At 35.9% G+C, this 20,313-nt stretch overlaps 1 protein-coding gene across 1 annotated transcript in view; it reads right to left on the reverse strand.

Annotated features, from left to right (window-relative positions):
- Nucleotides 1-900: 900 nt before the first annotated feature.
- Nlk (nemo like kinase) overlaps nt 901-20,313 on the reverse strand; it is a 139,969-nt gene continuing 120,556 nt past the window's right edge. Inside the window, exons 7-11 of the mRNA XM_047546043.1 lie at nt 19,693-19,794; nt 11,058-11,144; nt 6,183-6,381; nt 4,933-5,026; nt 901-2,937 (exon numbers count right to left, since the gene is read on the reverse strand). Coding sequence (XP_047401999.1) covers nt 2,883-2,937; nt 4,933-5,026; nt 6,183-6,381; nt 11,058-11,144; nt 19,693-19,794 — 537 coding nt within the window. The 3' untranslated portion in view covers nt 901-2,882. The remainder of the gene's footprint in view (nt 2,938-4,932; nt 5,027-6,182; nt 6,382-11,057; nt 11,145-19,692; nt 19,795-20,313) is intronic.

The following is a 20,313-nucleotide window of genomic DNA, read 5'->3' on the forward strand; positions in this document are numbered from 1 at the left end:
AAAATGCTCTCTTGTAAATGATGGGACACTGGGTTTCTTATTTAAACATTACTGATATTAACACAAACTTCTTATAAGCAATTATTGTACCTGGTATTCAAAGTTTATTGAACAATGGGGCTGGGCTACAGCTCAGTGCTACAGCACTTGCCTAGCATGTGTGAGGCACTGGGTTTGAGCCTCAGCACCACATAAAAATAAATGTATAAAAATAAATAAATAAAAGTATTGTGTTCATCTACAACTAAAAAAAAAATTTAAAAAACAAAGTTTATTGAACAAATCAACTAATTCGTTCTTACTCTCTCTCTTTTTTTTTTTTTTGGGTGCTGGGGATCGAACCCAGGGCCTTGTACTGACTGAGCTATCTCCCCAGCCCTCTAATTTGTTGAATGAATAAACTAATATAGGATTTTATACTAATTTATATGAGCTAGAATAGACAATGCCTGTTTTCTCCCAACCCCCATGTTTGGGGGAAACAAATCCACTCCTTTTGCTACATCAAGAAAAGAAAGGGAGAAGTAAATGCCACCTGCAAACTCAAGAGTAAAATTGCTTGGTCCAGCCTCAGGGAAAATATTCTGAAGTCAAGCAGTCTGGTTTCAGGTCTGAAGTACACCAACTGCCACAGAGCTGAGACTTCTTCCAGAGTTTGGAAGTGCCTTTGGGCTTTAGGGGCAGGACATAGGAAGAAGAGGGGGATCAAGTACTTGTGCTAGTCTCCTTCACCCAGAGCAATTTACTTTTATTTATTGTATTGTATTTCAACATATTGGGGTAAGATTTCACATGAAAATTGACTTCTTTGCCTCAAAAAAAAAAAAAAAAAAAAAAAAAAGCCTGAAAAAAAAAAAGAAAAAAGTTTGAAAATTATAGGACTGAGACTCTGGAAAGATTTCCACATTGTATATATTTAAACACCAACATCTTTGATATGGGTTAATAAAGTTTTTGGTATGTTTTTTGGTCAATCGTAGGTTTCAGGGAAGATTAAAACAAAACAAAACAACTAATGTCTTTTAGGAGATATAGTGGAAATATAAATAGCAAACATCTCAAAACTGCAGTCAGGACACAAGCCATACTAAATAGAAAACAAAGGAAAGACATGGAAATAAAACAGATGACGCATCCTTTTCAAATGTCACATTTAATGTTTTCACCACTGTACTTCAAATCTACATTGTACAAAGTGACCAGAAAGTGTGCCACGGTAATTGACCAACCTCTGAGATTGTACCTTTCACACCAGTGTCGTCTCGGGCTCTTTTGATACTAAACACGTTTCTCATTCAAGTGAATTGAAATGCTTCAGTTGGGTTGATTCTCAGGAGCCTCATAAAAAAAAACAAAGATATTGCACCATCTTTGTTTAGTAATTCAATGTTTGTTTCTTTCACAGCAAATAATTACTTCATTGAAGTTAAAACTTCCAAACATAACTTATTAATAGTCTTCAAATTCAGCTCAGATCACTCAAGATGAAAATACTCTGCTAAATACAGATAACTTACAATAACTTTAACAGTTAATTGTCCATAACACACACCAAGGTTTTTTCCTAGACCAATTTTAAGACGATCCATTAGTACTCCTTGTACAGGTGAAAAACGATCTTCAATTTTCTTGTCTTTTTATTTTTAATATAAAAGTTGGAAGGGACATTCAAGTTTCAAGTCTCCACATTGAACTTAAAAAAAAAAATAGTCATCATCAGCATGTGGAGGTAAACAAGCCAAGTTGTATAACTCCAGGAGGTAGAGGCCTTCAATTTGTATTCATATATACATATGCACAGAAGAATTCAGTGTTCCAACAGAAAAAAGAATTTGTCAAAAAGTAATAAGTTATTTACTACTGTGACATTTCCAGACTCCCACAGCTTTGCCTAAGGACACGAACACATTTGACATAATTCCCTATGTGCCTTTTTTGTGGCTTTAAATGTATTAAAAATTTGTTTTTGTCTTTTATTTATTATTTTTCACTGTCCAGTGCAGGAAAAGTCTCACAAAATTTCACAGACCTAAAATGTGCAAGCTAGTTCTCTCTCTATACAGCAATGTTGGAATTTTTTTGAAATTAGCCCAGAAATGAATTATTTACACACATGAAAGATGCATGCTTGGGTTCTTTTATGTAAGAAAGAGCAGAAAAACTTCTAATAAAAATAGATTAAATATATATATATATATTTATACTGGGTAAGGAAAACAAAAGTTTAGTCTCTCCTAGTCACAAACTCATTCTCTCTACCCACAACATTGGTTTTTAGACAGCACACATCACCATCACAGCTCTAATGAGAAGCTAATTATAGGGCTTGATCATTAGGTGGCATGCCCCTCAACCCTACCCCCCTCCCCCAGGCACAGCCACGATCAGCTCACGTGGCTCCATGATTGGTCGCAGGCAAGGTTTCTAGATTCTTTAGTTTTAGAAAACCCCAAATCTTTAGGAATGGCTCAAATATCAAAATGTATGACTGTCCTTTGTGTGTGTGTATGTGTGTGTGTGTGTTGACTGTATGTGAACAATCTCACTTCATTTAAAAAAAAGAAAAACAAAACAAAAACCCCAAACTCCCAAATTTGGTTCAATTCTCTTTTGTTCTGAGGTGAGCCATAACAGCTGCACTAATTCATAAAACATGTGCAACTCTGGGTAAAATATTTTTTCTTCTAAAAGCACAACCACTTTACAAGATTAAAAGTCTAGTAACATTTCTAAATATTATTCATATCATACAAGTAGTGGTTGTTAATTTAAAACTTCATTAGTAAAATTACAGTACAAGCATGATTAACCTCCAGAATTGCAAATCCCAGACTCCAGTGGAAAGCTACATTACATCTTCAGTAGTACATTATCTTCCACTGTCACTCCCACACCAGAGGAGACGGGGGCATCTCAGACGGCTGAGCAACAGTGGAACTGGAAGAAAACAGAGATGGTAAAATTTGTTGTAACACCACAACGGGCAAAAGGGCAATTCAGTATGAGTGCTTTCCTCTCTTTACTTGAAAAAACTTGTAAAGTTCATTTCTGGATTTTTGTTTCTTTAATTTCTTTAAAGTTGAATTTGCTTCAAATTGTTCATTTAAGTGAGGTGATATGGTATAGTAGTTAACATATGGGCTTGAAAACAAGTTATTTACTAGCTGCATGGCACTGAGCAAGCTCCTTAATCTTTCCTCATTTGGAAAAGGATCATGCTGTCTGCCTCATAGGACATTCTGATGAATAATTGAGATAATGTATGTAAAGTGTTTTCTGTGATCCCTATAATGTAAAGTAGCTGTTGTAATAATGTCTATATTCAAAGTAACCTTAAAATAGAATTGTCTATTTAAAAGTAACCTCTCAAAATAGTGGGGACCTATTTTGAAGGAGCCTCATAGCATTCTTTTATCACATATTAATGGAGTAGTATGAATAATCATTCAGCATTTGTTATCCACAGATGTTACTAGATGTACTTCCCACCTCTAAAGTTGCCAATTATATTATAAAGTGAAAGTGTGGAGGATGAGGTAGTCATTTTGCTTCCCCAGGCCCAGGTTACCAATGATTGGCACCTAGAAGGTTGCTAAACACCTAACTGAGTCACTGACTCTTAAGGGAAATATTAAAACAATGTAATTTAAAACAACAGAGAAATAAAAATTGCAAATTAATACCTCTTTCTATAGAAACAACAGGTAGAAGATTTTACAAAATTTTAAACAAATATTTCTTGACTTTGGTTCGACAAATTCAAAAAACTTTAATACCACGTATGAAAGGAAGACAGAAGTAGGGAGGGGGAAAAGGAAAGGGAGAAAGACAGGTGGGAAAGAAAGGAGGGTGTGGAGTCTCTCAGATCCAAACCCACTCTTGTCCTGCTTTGTGTGATACTGGAGCCAGATCCTATACTTCCCTCTCCTTTGCTATCTGGCTTAATGTTAGCCTTGGTCAACAGAGGGCGCTGGAAGGGCACGGCTAGGCTGTTGCATTAGGAAGCAGCTTCCCTTCCTGCTTCTGGCATGTGGGTTTTTTTTGGGTTTTTTTTTTTTTTTTTTTTTTTTGTTGTTGTTTTGTTTTTTAAACACAGAAGGCCTGACTTTGGTCAATCCAAACTCTCTGGCAAGCTTCTCTGCTATCCAGCAGACCTCTTTGATGGGCTAATTCTTCCCACACCTTTTGGCATATCTCTTCACCATCCTCAAGCTGTGTGTTCCTGTGGCAACTCTACCCTTTTAAAGAGATCCTTGGATGGAGGGGCCTCTTCTAAGTTTTTAATTTCTTCCTTATTCACTCTCCCTCAGTCCACATAGGAAGTAGCAGCTTTCTGTATTTGCTATTTCAGGATCTTTCAGAATCTTTCTTAGAAGTTAATCATGTTTTTCTAATTAATGAATCTTGTTATTAAAATTTCCCCATTCATATTCCTGGAGTGATTTCTTTTTTCTGACTGGACCCTGATTGATATAAGGAGTTAGGGGGAAAGATCAGGAAAAGGAGAGAACAAATAGAGACTGAGCTTGCTAAGTTCCAAAGTAGGTTCATAGTTCTCTAAAAAGCTTCTTGGCTTCTCCTCTAAACAGGCCACATTAGCAGTCCACCTGTAAAAAAAAATAAATTTCCTGCTTGCAGTTATTATGAAAGATGACCATATCTAATCTATGCTGCTGCAGGAGGAGCCCATACATGACCAGGCAGCATGATAGTCATCTGGGAAAAAAACTGCCAAAGCAACCACAGTGAACTGGCACCAGTGTAAGAACAATGCTCACATTTTTAATCATGACTGAAGCCAAAGTTCATAACAGAAACTTACTGTTGGGCCTTTTATCTATGTTATCTTGATAAAAACAGAAAGATACTGAGTAACAAAATCATAGTGGCATCCTTTTAATTCTAACAAGAATATTAGAATTACATAGTTACCTAATAAAGCTCTTAAAAGCAGCAGACTGAGGGTTAATGCAGAGAGGCACTCTGTTTCCTTTCTGCTGTTCCAAAATGAACTGGTGAATAATTTCTGTGAAGAAAACAAAACATCATGCAATCCATTGCCAATCTATAGGACTGAAGCAGTGAATTCTCAGCTACCTCCAGTCATCTGAATAGAATTTCCTTCTGGTTTACTTAAATCTGACTTATATATCAACTAACAAGCAGAATCCAGATAAATCCTACAACCAAAATGACAGTTGTAGCTGAACACAAACTGGTAAAAAACCCAGTGGTGGCTTATACAGACTGGAAACCCCATCAGTGGGAAGAGTAAAATGGTCTAGAAGTTTGAGAGACTCCACATGGTTAGTGTTATAAGTGAGCTCTTGTAAATTGCTGGTAATTATTACCTTTTAGAAGATCACTTAAAAACTTCACTTGGTGTTTAGGTACATAGTTTGAGCTGGTTACTGTGGGGCTGACCTTGTCTTCTAAAATGTCCTAGAGCAGACACTTAATTCATTCACAATTTTGAATCTCATCGCTTCCACTCTGACCCCAACAGAAGATTATGATGTGTAATTTTACAAGTTAGTTATCAGAAATTCCCTTCCCTTGTTACTATTCAAGGAATGTTTCTTTAGTGGGTTTTTAAATTTTTTTCCTTTTTGGTTGTGGATTGAAACCAGAACTCCAGGCATACCCAGGAAACAGTCCCCAGTCCCCTTAGTGGATTTTTAAAAAAAATATTTTTAGATGTAAATGGAAACAATACCTTTATTTTGTTTATTTATTTATTTTTATATAGTGCTGGGGATGGAACCCAGTACCTCATGCATGCTAGGCAAGTGCTCTAACACTGGGCCATAAGCCCAGACCCCCTTAGTGGATTTTTATCCTCTTGAAAACTTTGTTATATTATATAAAAAGTACAACACATTTCCTTTAATGAAATGGCACTGAGTTTATAAAAATTAAATATATTTTGAGTCACATTCATTAAAACTTTGAAAATAAGAACAAAATATGCATTCCTTTGGCTTACCTTCCCTGGAAGTAAGCATTTTTTGTAACACACATAGCTTTCTTGTCATATATTCCTTGGACAAACAGCTATAAGCAAGGTTGTAAAATAAACATATGGCGGAGCTTTGGACAACTTCTAGACCTTGGATTTTTGCTCACATAGTAAAAATGTTACTAGTCATCTTGGCTGGCCAAAGGCCAAAAAAGATACTCACCTTTAACCTGTCGGACAGAACTGAGGTTCTTCTCAAAAGTGTCATCAAATTTGGGATTGGTGACAGGCTCAAAGTCACTGGTATAAACTCTTCCAGTAGAGGTGGAAAAGCAACATTTACACATACACGTGTGATATCTTAGTCGCCCTTCATCTAGGTAGGGGTGGGCTAAGGCATCCTTAGCGGATATTCTTTTTGACTGAAATCAAATTTAGAGACCAGCACATCAACACTACAGATAAGCATGACCGTCTACACAGGATCTTTCATAAAACACTTACTGCTTTACACAGCTTATACTTAATATTCACAACATTCTGTGCAAAGAGTGATAATGGAATGTAGAGGTGTGTAACATAGCAGTAGAGGGAATATATGATTTAAGACCACAAACAATTATCTATTACTGTAAAACACTTAGAAGTGCTTTTCTGGTAAAATTCTGATAACTTCCTATCTTGAAATAGATATATATATAGGGTCCAAAGTGACAAATATAATGGCATTTAAATATATACTGAATATATACTGCTTTGAAGGGTAAGTTGACTTTTTTTTTTTTGCTATTTAAACATTTTTTGACAGTGCTAGGGAATTAAACCCAGGACCACCTGCATGCTATGCTAGTCAAGTGCTCTATCACACAGCTACATCCACAGCCCTTTTTATTTTATTTTGAGTCAGGATCTTGCTAAATTCCCAGGCTGACCTCGAACCTGTGGTCTTCCTGCTTTAGCCTCCTGAGTAGCTGGGATTATAGGCCTGTGATATGATATAAATCTACATTTTAAATAATAGCCTATGATTTCCAAATGTGTCCATATTTGGAGGAGATGCTGGCAGTTTGACAAAGCTGCTGGAAACTTTTATTCTCCTTGAATATTGAATAGATTGGACAAAAGCACATCTAAAAGCTGTTGGGATTAGGTAGAAGACAATGGTCTGAAATGCCATTTGTGAAAGACAACTCACTATTAGAAGAGTGGTCTACTCTGTGGTTTCTGGCACTTTAGATCAGAATACCTAAAATGCTAATTTTAGGCTTGCTAACCCATAAACTTTTTTTTTTTTTTTTTTTTTGAAATAGGGTTTCACTTTGTTGGAGCCCAGTTTGGGCTCCAACTTGCAAGCCTCCTGCCTTAGCCTCCAAAAAAGCTAGGACTGCAGGTGTGTGCCACTGTGCCCAACTAATCCATAAACTTTTTAACTCATTATTCCTTTAAAAAATTAAAGAAAATAACCATCCATCCTCAGTGCTCAGTGGACATATAATTATTACTGAGAAAAAGCAGATTTTACAGGATTTAAGGATAGACTCAATGGCACAGAACAAACAAAAACTGACACTTGGCTCTGCTTCCAGTATGAACAAGCACTTCATGTAACACAATTTTAAAAATAAAATAATTCTGCACTCAAATAAGTAAAAAATAACTGGACCATTCGGATTAGTTCTGGTCCCCCAAATAATAAAATGTGAGATATTTTTCATAAATCTGGATTTCCCCCAAATACTTTTTATCTCTGATTTTTGCTATGCTGATATATTAAAGGCATGTCATGACCTTTCCAGCTAAGCTAAATACAAAACAATTTTACTGTTTATCTAACATGAAGAGACAAACACAACTTGATAACCTTGTTTTTTTGTTTTGTTTTCCTTTCAATACTTGTATTTTTGGTGATCCAGCCCTTCTACAGTCTGACTGCCTGGCATTCTTAGCAAGTAATCCTTTTCTTTTTTCTAAAAATGTATGAGTCTTCTTTTGGCAGCTATTCCTGGAGCTAGAGATCCACTGGGACAGAGGTCTAGTGTTTGAACCCAAAGAAGAAACAAGCTGGCTGACAGATACTGTGCCCACTGTGTTGGTCCTGAGCCCCTCTGGCCCTTGCTTCCCTTTCCTTGGTGCCTCTGATCAGTATCATGTGAGGCACTGAGGTCTCTGCTTTGGCACACTAACTCTGGCTGTTGGCCAAGTGTGCTTGTAGCTGAGCATGCCACCTGTCCACACTGGGGCAGCAGTGATTAAATCTGGGCTTTAATTTCATCATCTGACCATTAAGTCATTCCTGTCAGGTGGCAGATGGCAGACACTGGGTCCGTCAGCTGGTATCAGCAGCTGGAATCTAGTTCCAATGTTAGTCTTTTTTGTCTGCAGATTCTGTTATTTCCTGAAATTTGAGAATGCAGGGTTGAAAAGATTTTGGTGTCTTCCTGACCACTGGTAGCACACTCTGTTGTGTTCTGTGTGCACCTATAAAGGTTCTATTTTACCTGAGAGAAACATTTGGACAAAAAGTAAATCAAATCCTTGACATGCAGTGATCAACTTCCAAGTTTCTATAAACTAACATCTTTTTAGAACTTCTCAATTTAAGTCTAAAGAAAGGTGACTATCATTTATGGACACTGGGGGGAAAAAAAAAAAAAGGAAGTAAAGGAAGAAAAAAGAAAAAAAAAAACAAAACTACTTTTCAATAGTGATCCTCTTTTGAAGGACCCAATGGTACTTAATTACATAGTGTATATGTCTTGTTTCTTTAACTGATCAACATTTGTAGTAGATATGGACACTTGTTTCTATACTAGATTTTGTTGCCTTATCATATACAATTTCCATGTTACACATATAAAATGTTTCTAAGTAAACAAACTGATATATTTTGTATACTTCTGTAAGGAAACACACATCATGAGATCTCTTATAATCAAATGGTGTAAACTCCTATTCTGTATTAATTTAAAGCTGAATTTGCTCCCTGTGGGGGAGGGAGAGGAACAAGCCATCTCTTGCCAGATAAATCTTTGTAACTATAACCACACCAAAAGTTTCATTTAATTAGGGGTGATAATCCCAATATTAAGGAATAAGGGCTATATTTCACATGTAGAAGTTATGTCTAAAAGACCTCCCAGGAAAAAGTACTTGGTGCTTGCCCTACAGCTTAGGAAATTCCAGCCTTCTAGGTTGTAAAGATTGACTTTCTGATAGGTCAGGAGCATTAATAAACATGGGCTCTTAGAGAAAATGGATACCTTACAGATATAAGCACTGCAGGCAAACCTGGCAGAGGCAAATTAATCTAAATAGAACTTAAAAAAAAAAACAAAACAAAAAAAAAACAATAAAATATTTCTAAAACAGAAAAGTAAAATTTAACCCTAGGGTCCTGGTTAAATTTGCAAAATAAAACAAAATGTCAAAATGAGACTGCCAGGTGCAGTGGTACATACCTGTAATCCCACCTACTGGGAAGGTTGAGGCAAGAGGACCTCAAATTTGAAGCCAGCCTTAGCAACTTAGGAAGATCCTCAGCAACTCAGACCCAGTCTCCAAATTTAAAAAAGGACTGAGGACGTGGCCCCTGAGTTCAATCCCCAGTTCCTTAAAACAAACCAACTAACTAACTAGTGAATAATACTGAATCACTAGCTCATTATGCAAGTATGTGACAGAAACTGTCCTTAGTGGTGGGAACTTGACCTTAAGGAGTTCATGGAAGCAAGAATTATCATTTTGTCTTGTTTCTAATATCACTATGCACTTCATATACCACAGTAAAACATGAAACAAAGTAAATAAACAAATACTTAATAAACCACCACAATAAAAAGTCCACTTTGTTCCCTAAGATGTCACAAAAATAACTTGGTTTGCCCTGATTGGTTCTGGCTCCCCGAAATAAGAAATATAAAAATAATATAAAAATGTGAGAAATATAAAAATAAGAAAACTGACTACTTTTCACAAATTGAATCTCAAACAGCACATTTTTTAAAATCCTGAGTCTTTGTTATGTTATGTCTGAAGATAGGTGTGACCTTTGTAGATTTGAAAATCATGTGAGAAATCTGTTTTTTCCTCATCTCATACCAGTGTAATTTTGATTTTTTTTTTTTGGTAGCAGGGATTGAAGCTAGGGGGTGCTTAATCACTAAGTTAAATCCCCAGCCCTTTTTATTTTTTATTTTGAGACAGGGTCTTGCTAAGTTGCTAATGCTGACTTTGAACCTGTGATCCTCCTGCCTCAGCCTCCAGAGCTGCTGAGATTGCATGCGAGCACCACCAGTTTGTGATCTCTTTTATCCTTTAAATACTTGTCATGTTTTGTATTTGGTGACTTCTTTGTATTCCTGTCAAGTAAAATTTAAAAGATTTTTCCATTTTTCAGTCTTCTTTGAAAATAATTACTGGTACAAATATGAAATATTCTTTGGATGAATGAATAAACTGAGCTGAATTTATGGCAGACTTTGCTTTGTAGTATGTCCCAGAAGAGTAAACTCAAGAAAGGGCATTCGAAAATGCTACCATCTCAACAACTCGAAATTCTTGTTCTTATGTAATACAATGAGCAGATTTTTTTCAAATAATCTTAATTTTTTTTCCTCCTGATTTGTCTTGATGTCAAGTTCTTTTTACAAATATCAAGATAAATAAGAATTATACAATTTATTTTTCTTTCTTTTCTTTGGGCATTTTACTACTGAACTACATGTCCAGCCCTTTTAATTTAGTTTTTATTTGGAGACAGAATCTCACTAAGTTGCTTGTAGGGCCTCACTAAATTGCTGAGGCTGGCCTTGAACTTGGAATCCTCTTCCCTCAGTCTCCCGAGCTGCTGGGATTACAAGTGTGTGCCACTGCTCCCAGGGCAAGTGGTAGTTTCTTATCTCTCTTCACCTAGTGTCTTGAGCATTAATAATCCAACTCTGTGTGATGAGTGAGCTTGGTAAACATGAAACTGGGGATTAAGGTTTATCATTTGACTAGTCATTGTTTATACTGCCAATCTATTCAAAACTAGGATGTTTCTCTTAGAACATGTTTATTTTTAATTCATTTAAAATATATAAAAACAAACACTACTTACTGGATCAAAGACCAACATCCTGCAAAGGAGATGGACAGCTTCATGTGTAGCCTGACTAGACAGGGTATAGAGTACAGGAAGAGATGGCTGTGAAAAAAAAAAAAAAAATCAAATATTTAAGTGAGTCTTTATGTATATAGATATGGATTATAGCCAATTTATAACAAGGTAAGAAGTCAGCTCAAATGATGATGTGTACAAATAAGTATAGACTCAAAGGGAACAAGTTTTCTCTTCATTAACCAATCTTCAAAAATAACAATTGGGGGCTGGGGAGATAGCTCAGTCAGTAGAGTGCTTACCTTGCAAGCACAAGGCCCTGGGTTCGATTCCCCAGCACCCAAAAAAAAAAAAAAAAAAAGTAACAATTGTCACCAACTTTCCAGTAGTATATTTTATACTGTATGATGACTCACTCTAGGTCGGAGCATAAAAGAGCCTCTGAAAAGTGAAATGATCCTGTAAATATTGGTTCCTTAGTGTTGCATAATAAATGCTTCGGCAAGAAGGAAAGACCAAACATGCCAAGGGGTGGGAGAAAAAAGAAAAAACTTTGGCCACATGCAAAATTAAGCACGTATGAAGTATGCAACAGAAAGCATGTGAATTATGTCGTATGACAATATTACCATAAAAGTATTAAAATACTAGTTCTAAAGGAGCTATACAGGATATTAAAAAATTTACAAAATCTTCTAAGGATGCCACTGCTTCTGCTAGGTCTGTCTGAATTGCCTTTACCACTGATTTCTTAATTGTCTCAGAAGTGGCCGGTACATCCACATGGCAATAAGTGACTTCCTTACAACTGAGGCAAGGAGATGGCTTTGATGAGAAGTCACAGAGCTAATGAAACTTCTATGTCATTGCTGGAAGTATCTGGGGACAGAGCAGGTAAATGGCATCATTGATCTCTCTAAATAAGTAAATTCTTACCATAAGAAAGGAAGAATCAAGGATGGTAACAAAAATTCTAAATTCATGATGATTATTATTGGCATGATTGTCAATTTATTTATTTATTTTTTTAAAAAAACTAATTTCTTAGTAGGGTAATTTTTTTCCCCCTAATGTGTTTAGAACTACCTCCTACCTTCAGTAGCCTGTCTGGTAGGCCAAAGTTCATCAGCTCAGATGACAGTGAAGTCAAAGCCTTGGTTAAAGAAACTAACCTGCTGGGTTGGGGATGCAGCTCAATGGTAGAGCATTTGCCCTGGGTTCAATACCCAGCAACACAAAACAAAAACCAAAAAAAAATAACTTATCTTTGGTGGTACTGACCTTCATTCTGCTTTATAAAGTGAAGCAGCTCAGAGTCATGAACTATATTTTATCTGAACCTGATCTATTCCTAGTTCTGAATACTTCTTATATCCTGTTTCTTCAGGGATTCCTCACAAAACTTAAAACTTCTGGGAAATAATTTCAGACTAGAGCAGTTTTTCATAGTTTTCTGGAGCTTAATGTATGTGGACCTGATACCAGCGACTCAGGAGGCTGAGGAAGATCTCAAGTGCGAGGCCAGCCTCAGCAACTCAATGAGGTCCTATGCAACTTAGCAAGACCCTGTCTCAAAATAACAAACAAAAAAGGGCTGATATGGCTCAGTGGTTAAGCACTCCTGGGTTCAATCCACAGTACCCCCCACCCAAAAAAATTGCAGGAGGTAATGATTCACTATACAGAAGTTTTTTAGGATCAAAGAGTAGATAAGATTAGATGTGGGGCTGGGGATATAGCTCAGTTGGTAGAGTGCTTGCCTTTCAAGCACAAGGCCCTGGGTTCAATCCCTAGCACTGCCAAAAAAAAAAAAAAAAAAAAAAATAGATGGGTATTCGAGTCCTGCCTTGTCACTAATTAGATGAATCTCAGTATCTTTAAGTATAAAGTGAGGAAGCTAGCCTAGATAAACTCTGAAGTTTACTTTCATTCTAAAATTTTATCACATTTGTTGGAGATGTATATCAGTGGTAGAAAATTTGCCTAGCATGTACAAGGACCTGGGTTCAATCTCTTGCACTGCTCAGAAAAAAAAAAAAGAAAAAAAAATCTAAAATTGTATCAGACTTAATGGAATTACTACAGATAAAAAGCATTAATTATATGCCTAGAAGACAAATTTAATTGGCATTCAAGTGTTTGTAAACCAACTTACTATTCTTGGTTCTTTGGTGCATTTACACTTTTGCAGATGGAGAAGTATTTCTTAATATCTCATTTAAAAATATGTAAGTCCCTAATTATCTGTATTGGGACAGGGAGAGAAGTGATGGAGAAGTTTTAACTTACAACTTAATTTATGTTTTCTTTATAAATTTTTTAAATTATGTAACATAATGTAATTTGATATTCTTGAGAGATTTTTGTTTTGACTTTGAAGAGCTGTCCTCTTTTGCACTGGCTTGTGCAGGTTGGCAGCCAAATTCCAGATAATTCTTAACAGACAGTGAGAGTAAAATATCTCACTATAAGCAATTCTTCCCTTTCCACTCTCTAAGTAAATCTACTCCTCATCTTATTTTTGTGATGGAGGTATATAATAGTTTACAGAAGAAAATACTGGTATAACTACTAGAAAATATGGGTTCAAATTATAACCGTGCCATCATTAGACTTGGGTAAGTTACTAGAGTCTTGGATTTCTCGTCTATTAAACTGTACCAATATAAGTATCCTTACCTACCAACAACAGTGCTCATCATTTAACATCCACTAAATGCCAGGCCCTGGTTTGGTGTGGGGGCAATAGAGATAACTAAGATCTCTCTGGCAGGCAAGGAAGACAGGTAAATAGGTAGTTCCTGACATTACTAAGGAAGATAGAGAATAAATTAGAAGGCAAAATTTATGAGACTTGAGGATGACTAGATATGGGACAGTGGGCTTGAGACAATCAAGTGAGTAGATGTTAAGGCCATCTAAAATGTCAATGGTAATGTAATCTTTCTTTACAGAGGTATACCCCAACAAATACATTAGAAATAAGACTAAGTGCCATTGCAGCCTAGAACAGCTATGTTGCAATGCCAATATTTCTTTAGAAAAACAACTGAGTTTCCAGTACTGGCTCTACAGGAAAGATGAGTACAAGAGGTACTGGACTTCTAATTCTATTTTCTTCCCACCAATTCACCATCCATTATGGTCAAAACCAGTTGGGTCCAGCAACAGATTAGAAATTTGTATTTCTCATAAGTATAAAAAATCACTTTGAATAAGAGAAATAAATTGAATGCTTAAAAGTAAGAGCTAAATAACTTATTTGGAAATAAGTTTTTACCAATTCTTCCAACATTCACACATGTACATTTTCCCCCTTTAAAAAATACAAGTTCATTTTCTGTTTGTTCTGCAAGTTTATAAGTCACTCAGTAATGGAGGAGTGAGTAGATGCCAGAGCTGAGTCATGAGGACAGAAAGGGTCATAAAGGGTGCTCTATTAATGACTATGATTAATTGTTAATGAAATGAAGCAAGAATGAGCTTCTGAACTTGGTTGAGAGGCTCTAAATGTTATGACGCAGTCACCATAAGCTAAATGCAGAGTGCTGATCACGACAGTGAAATCAACCAGGTGGTGGCAAGAATCCTGAGCAGATGTTCCCGTTAGTTTTCACCTAACTACACAAAAGTTTTAAACCTTAGCTGGCAGCAAAGAAGCTGTGGTGATCGGTCAGCAGCATTACTCAAGTACACACGATGCGTGGTGTACTACAGCAAGCACTCTAGGATGATACAAAAGAGACACCACTAGAAAATAAGTTTGAATCAACTGAACTCTAACATATTATGAGTCTATTAAAGGTAAGATAGGGTACCTGTTAAGAGATAGGACTATTTTCACTAAATTAAGCTTCTCTTCATCTAACATTTTAAGTTGTAAAAAAAGAGACAATAAATTAAAAATACCATACAATGTTTCTGTCTGCCAAGAATTCCCTGAGTTTTGGTGATCCATCCCCATTTTGCCCTCAAACTAAGTGGTTTGGCTGGGCTTGATTTCAATCTCCTAGTTCCCAAGACGGGCACCTGACTTAGACCTGGCCAATCAAATGACATGATTTCCCAAGCACCAAGACTGGCTCCAGGATGAGAATGTGGTCTAAAACTCGTTAGGAACAGACAATGGAATGGCTAGTCCAACACAGACCCTTAAACCTCTTTTCCCTTATCTGACTTTATTATTTAGAAAAGCTAAGTACTTATTTTGTCTGCTATTTTGCAACCGTGAGGCCACTTATGATATAGTTCTAGATGCTGACACGTGAGTAGAAGCATGCTAGGCAGTGGTCAGTGCCTCCCTTTTCCTGTTTTGAAAACGGACATAATTTCTAGACGAACTACAGTTATGTTGTGGACCATGAGGTGATGAGCAAGAAGAGAACAAAGTCAACATTCTAAAGATGGAAGAGTTGAAAGTAAGAAAAAAACAGACCTTGACACAGGTGAGTTGCTCTATCAGCTTTAAACTACCTGTGGACTTTTTAATATGAGGGAAAGATGAACTGATTTCTTTAAATCACTATAAGCAAGATTTTCTATTATCTTTAATTAAACACATTCCTAACTGGATCAGAAACCTCCTAAATATTTCTTCTAGAACTATTTGGAAAGCTCTTTCCAGAAGGACTGCTATGGTAGTAGAATATAGGCCTGAACTGTTGGTTCCATCTTTGCAAAAGATTTCTGAAAATGATGTCAAAACACAGGAAAACACAGCAGAAAAGGAGAGGTCAGATTCTTGACACAGAATATTATCTGGCAACCTGAATTCTAAAAGTCAGTTACTTTTCAGTTTTATGAAACTCTAAGTCCCCTTTTTTGCTTAAGTCAATTTGAACTGTGAAGAGTCCTAACTAATACAAAACACGGAAGTATATGTATTAACTAGTCACACAAGTAAATTAATTTGAGGCAGTAGTCTGTGGCTTTAAGAAGATATTCAATTAGGTATGCATGCCTGTAATCCCAACTACTCAGGAGGTTGAGGCAGAAGGATCACAAGTTTGAGGTTAGCCCAGGCAATTTAACCCTGTCTCAAAATAAAAAATAAAATAGGCCAGGAATGTCACTCAGTGGTAGGGAGCTCCTGGGTTCAATCTCTAGTACCAAAAGAAAGAAAGTATTCAACTAAGTTCTCCTTGTGTTTGTGTGTATATGTAGACATAGATATATAAACAATAACATATATGTTTATGTATCTATGTCCACACACACATACCACACATACAAATTGTATTTTTTAAAAAGTCCCAACAACTAGTAGCATATATTTATTTGTTTGTACAATACATCTAAATAAATGAACAGAAAAATGTGCCTGGAAAGATATTCTCAAACTAATTCAGAGGAGATTGGGATTAAGGATGGTACTTGAGGATGAATTTAATTCTCTATAAATTGTATTTTATTTTACATGTACTTACATCTTACTTGCATACATATATATATATGCATAAATAGTAGTTTAAAAAATATGCTGTGAAGGTGTAGGTAGATCCAGGCAATATATACTAGCTTAGAAACAGGTTTTAGAGTTAGAAAAACCTGTTTTTGAGATTGGGTTTATAATGTTAAGCATGTTATTATTTAACTTCTATAATCCCTTATCTTTATGGGTAAAAAGGAATAAAAATGTTACACTATAGTGTTTTGAGCATTTAATGAGCTAATATATAAGAATATATAAGAAGTGCTTAGGACATTTCTTAGTACATAGCAAACTTCTAATTACTGTTAGAAATTGTTACTAACAAAAATGGCTATTTGCATCTAATTTGTAGCTATTTAAACAACTACTTATAAGATACTTAGTTTTCCTTTTCATAGTTCAAACTAAAAAAACCTGAATTTTTACAAGTATTCCTCACAAGTTTAAATAGTTAACCTAAGGTTCCAATATTAAGTAATTTAGAATGCAGTTAAGACAGAGCTTGCTCCATGAAGACCTTCAATTAACCAAAGCAGTTTCACTGAGGATTACTAGGAGAGTTTTCTAAAAGTTAGATGTTCTTTCGGTATACATGCATTTTAATTTTTATGTAAGTAGTAATGTGTTATCTATCTCATTCTGCTTTGTTTATAAGCTTAAAAGGAATTCGCTTAAAACATTTCAGTAAGTTTTCGTAAAGATTCCTTATGATGATAAGACTTAAAAAGGATTGAACCTTATCAAATACTTTTTCTGCACTGAGATAATCATGAATTTTCTCATTTAAGATATTAAGATATATTAATAGATTTTCTGTAGATAAGCAATCCTTGCATTGATGGGATAAACCCCATTTGGTCATAATAGATAATTTTTTTTTTTTTTTTTTTGCGGTGCTGGGGATTTGAACCCAGGGCCTTGTGCTTGCAAGGCAAGCACTCTACCAACTGAGCTATATCCCCAACCCCAATATATAATTTTTTAAAACAGGCTTTTCATAGTATTTAGTGACAGTTTTAATGGTAAAAAAGTCATCTAAAGATAAAATTTTAAAGTCTATGCAAAGTATATCTATTTAGCCTTTGAGCAGAAATGGTCTCTTAATTTTCACCCTACTAGTTTTCTTTTCAAAGTCAAAATGTTCTGACACCAAGACTTGCTAGGGCTACCAGTAACCTTTACTGTGGTGATCCCTTAAGGCCACCAGGAAACTCAGAAATAATAAAATGTTAAATACCAAGAAGCCTTACTGTTAAGAGGCCAATTCATGCAAAAATGTATGTGAAAGGACTAAGGAGGTAGCTCTAGCCTGTATAAGGCCCTGAATTCAACCCCCAGTACCCAGTACTAAGTTAAAAAAAAAAAAAAAAAAAAAGTGTAAGAAAATATTCTGTTACACCTCAATCTATTTAAAGAAAATGGGACTTTTTCATTTCTTACTGTATATTTTAGAAAATAATGTGACATTCACTATGTTTATTTAATTGAAAGCTCTAGATTTTTACAACTGTCAAATTTTACAATTTCTGAGAGAAAAGGAATCACTTGCCAGGAATGCTCAAAGGAGTGCACAGTGAATTTTGGTGCGGTAAGTTCTTCTTCTTTTTTTTTTTTTTTGGTGCTGGGATTAAACCCAGGGGTACTTTACCACTGAGCTACATCCCCAGTCTGTTTTATTTTTTATTTTGAGATAGGGTCTCACTAAATGGCTTGGGGTCTCACTAAGTTGCTGAAGTTGGCTTTGGACTTGTGATCCTCCTGCCTCAGCCTCCCAAGTCACTGGGATTATAAGCGTGCAACACGACACCAGCGTTTGAGCTCTACTTTTAAGATGTTCTAGATACAGGTTCGAAACTTCTCAGGAAGTTTCTCTTGGCTGCTGTTTAGCAACTCTCTGACACAGAGGATTAATTAACTGGCAGCCATTAGTAATAGTTGAAACTCCTCTAGAGATGGAAGGGTGGCACCAGGGTGTCTGATTTTCACCACATTTCATTACTGTCTGTCTTTAAACTGGGTAAAATTTATTAAACGGATGAGATTAGTAAAAGAGGAAAATTATTTTGCTGCTTCCAAGGATACATTTTCTATGAAGTACTGACAAATTAGTTAATGTTCCTGATGCGGGCCATAAATGGAACACAATGGATCTTATTACTTCCTTCTATATTACAGAATCTTCCTCTAGCTTAAGAATAACTGCACTCTTCTAAGGGTGTTGGGATTTCAAATTATTTTATTGTTCTAAGCTAAATATCAGAGAAAGATGTATCCATTAGGTGGCTCTTTAAAATACAAGCATCTCTCTCTTTATTAGCTTGGGATTGACTTGGAAAACACATTTTATCTCACTTTCCTTTATGACTGTGAAAATAAGTTCTGGAGTCACACTAGAATTAGAGAGCGAACTGCAGGGAAAGACAAGGCCTTAGCCAAATGGTTGGCTGGCCATTTGAGAGGAGTGTACAACTGTCATTTGGTACTATCAATCAGATTATCTAAAAGCCCAGGAAAATTAGTTGCCAGCTCATCCTGTTCAAGCCTTATCTGTTCTGTTTCAGTTTGCTGTTCCTAAGAAAAGTATACCTCTTACTCACTCTTCACATCATTAAGCTGTTTTGTCCAAAGGGGATTAGGAAAGTGCTTCTCAAAGATGCTGCTAAATCAAGAGGTGGAGATAAAAACCATCTTGTCTTTCTGAGCAGTGATTTTGCTGGTTTCAAGTAATATTGCTCAGTACAAATCTGACGATCTCTCTTTATACTTCTTTTCTAACAACTCTCACACCTGATTTATGTTAGAGGCAAAAATGCAAAGCAACAACTTCATGTTCCTGGCTGAAATAAGAGACACCAGGAATTCCGGCTAAGTACTTGGAAAGGACATCTTGATATATTTGTACTGAGGTCAAAGCTCTGTCAACTTCTCCCGTATGTATCAATAAACCAGGAGATACAAAACCAGAGGTCATTTATTGGCAAAAGTGCTATAAAAATATGCATTTTCCCCCTATATAATTGGGAATGAACATATTTTATTCAGTTTGGCAAGTTTTAAACTTTTTTTAAAATTTAGGGCCATGAAACAAAAAATTTAATAAAACCTACAAGTAATACCTTTGTTTAAAAATTCTTAATACATTATTCTTTTAGAAGAGAAATTCTGCCCAGTTACCATATAAAGATCTCTATTTTCCCCTTTTACCTGTTTATGAGGACCCCTGAGTATGTGTGCCTTAGCGCCTTCACAAGCCGTCCTCATTGCTTCCAGTGATGGTGTGCCCAAGAGATCTGTGATCAAATCCAACTACAAGGAAACATGAAATACAAATGGATAATAAGATCATGGAAACAGTCTTTTATTACTCTTAAATAATAGCCTTAGAAACAGGACCAAATTTTGGGAAAAACCTTAAAGCAAACTCTAGATTAACTAACCAAGAGTCTCTACTTCCATTTCTGTTCTATTCAACAAAAACAAAAACAAAACTCACTAAGATATTTACTGAGCCTGGTGCAGCAGCTCCGTAGGCTGAGGCAGGAGCAACACAAGTTCAAAGCAGCCTCAGCAAAAGTAAGGTACTAAGCAACTCAGTGAGACCCTGTCTCTAAATAAAATACAAAATAGGGCTGGGGATGTGGCTCAGTTGTTGAGTTCCCCTGAGTTCAATCCCTGGTCGACCCCCTCCAATAAAAAGATATTTATTGGAAATTCATGATTAAAAAGAAAAAAAAAATATATAATATGTTTTGGTAAGCATGGCATTCTAAGGCTAGTCATTTAGGAGTCTATATCTGCATGTTGCATGCCTATTGTCTTTTTTTT

This window comes from Sciurus carolinensis, chromosome 3, assembly GCF_902686445.1.
Source record: "Sciurus carolinensis chromosome 3, mSciCar1.2, whole genome shotgun sequence".
NCBI lineage: Eukaryota > Metazoa > Chordata > Mammalia > Rodentia > Sciuridae > Sciurus > Sciurus carolinensis.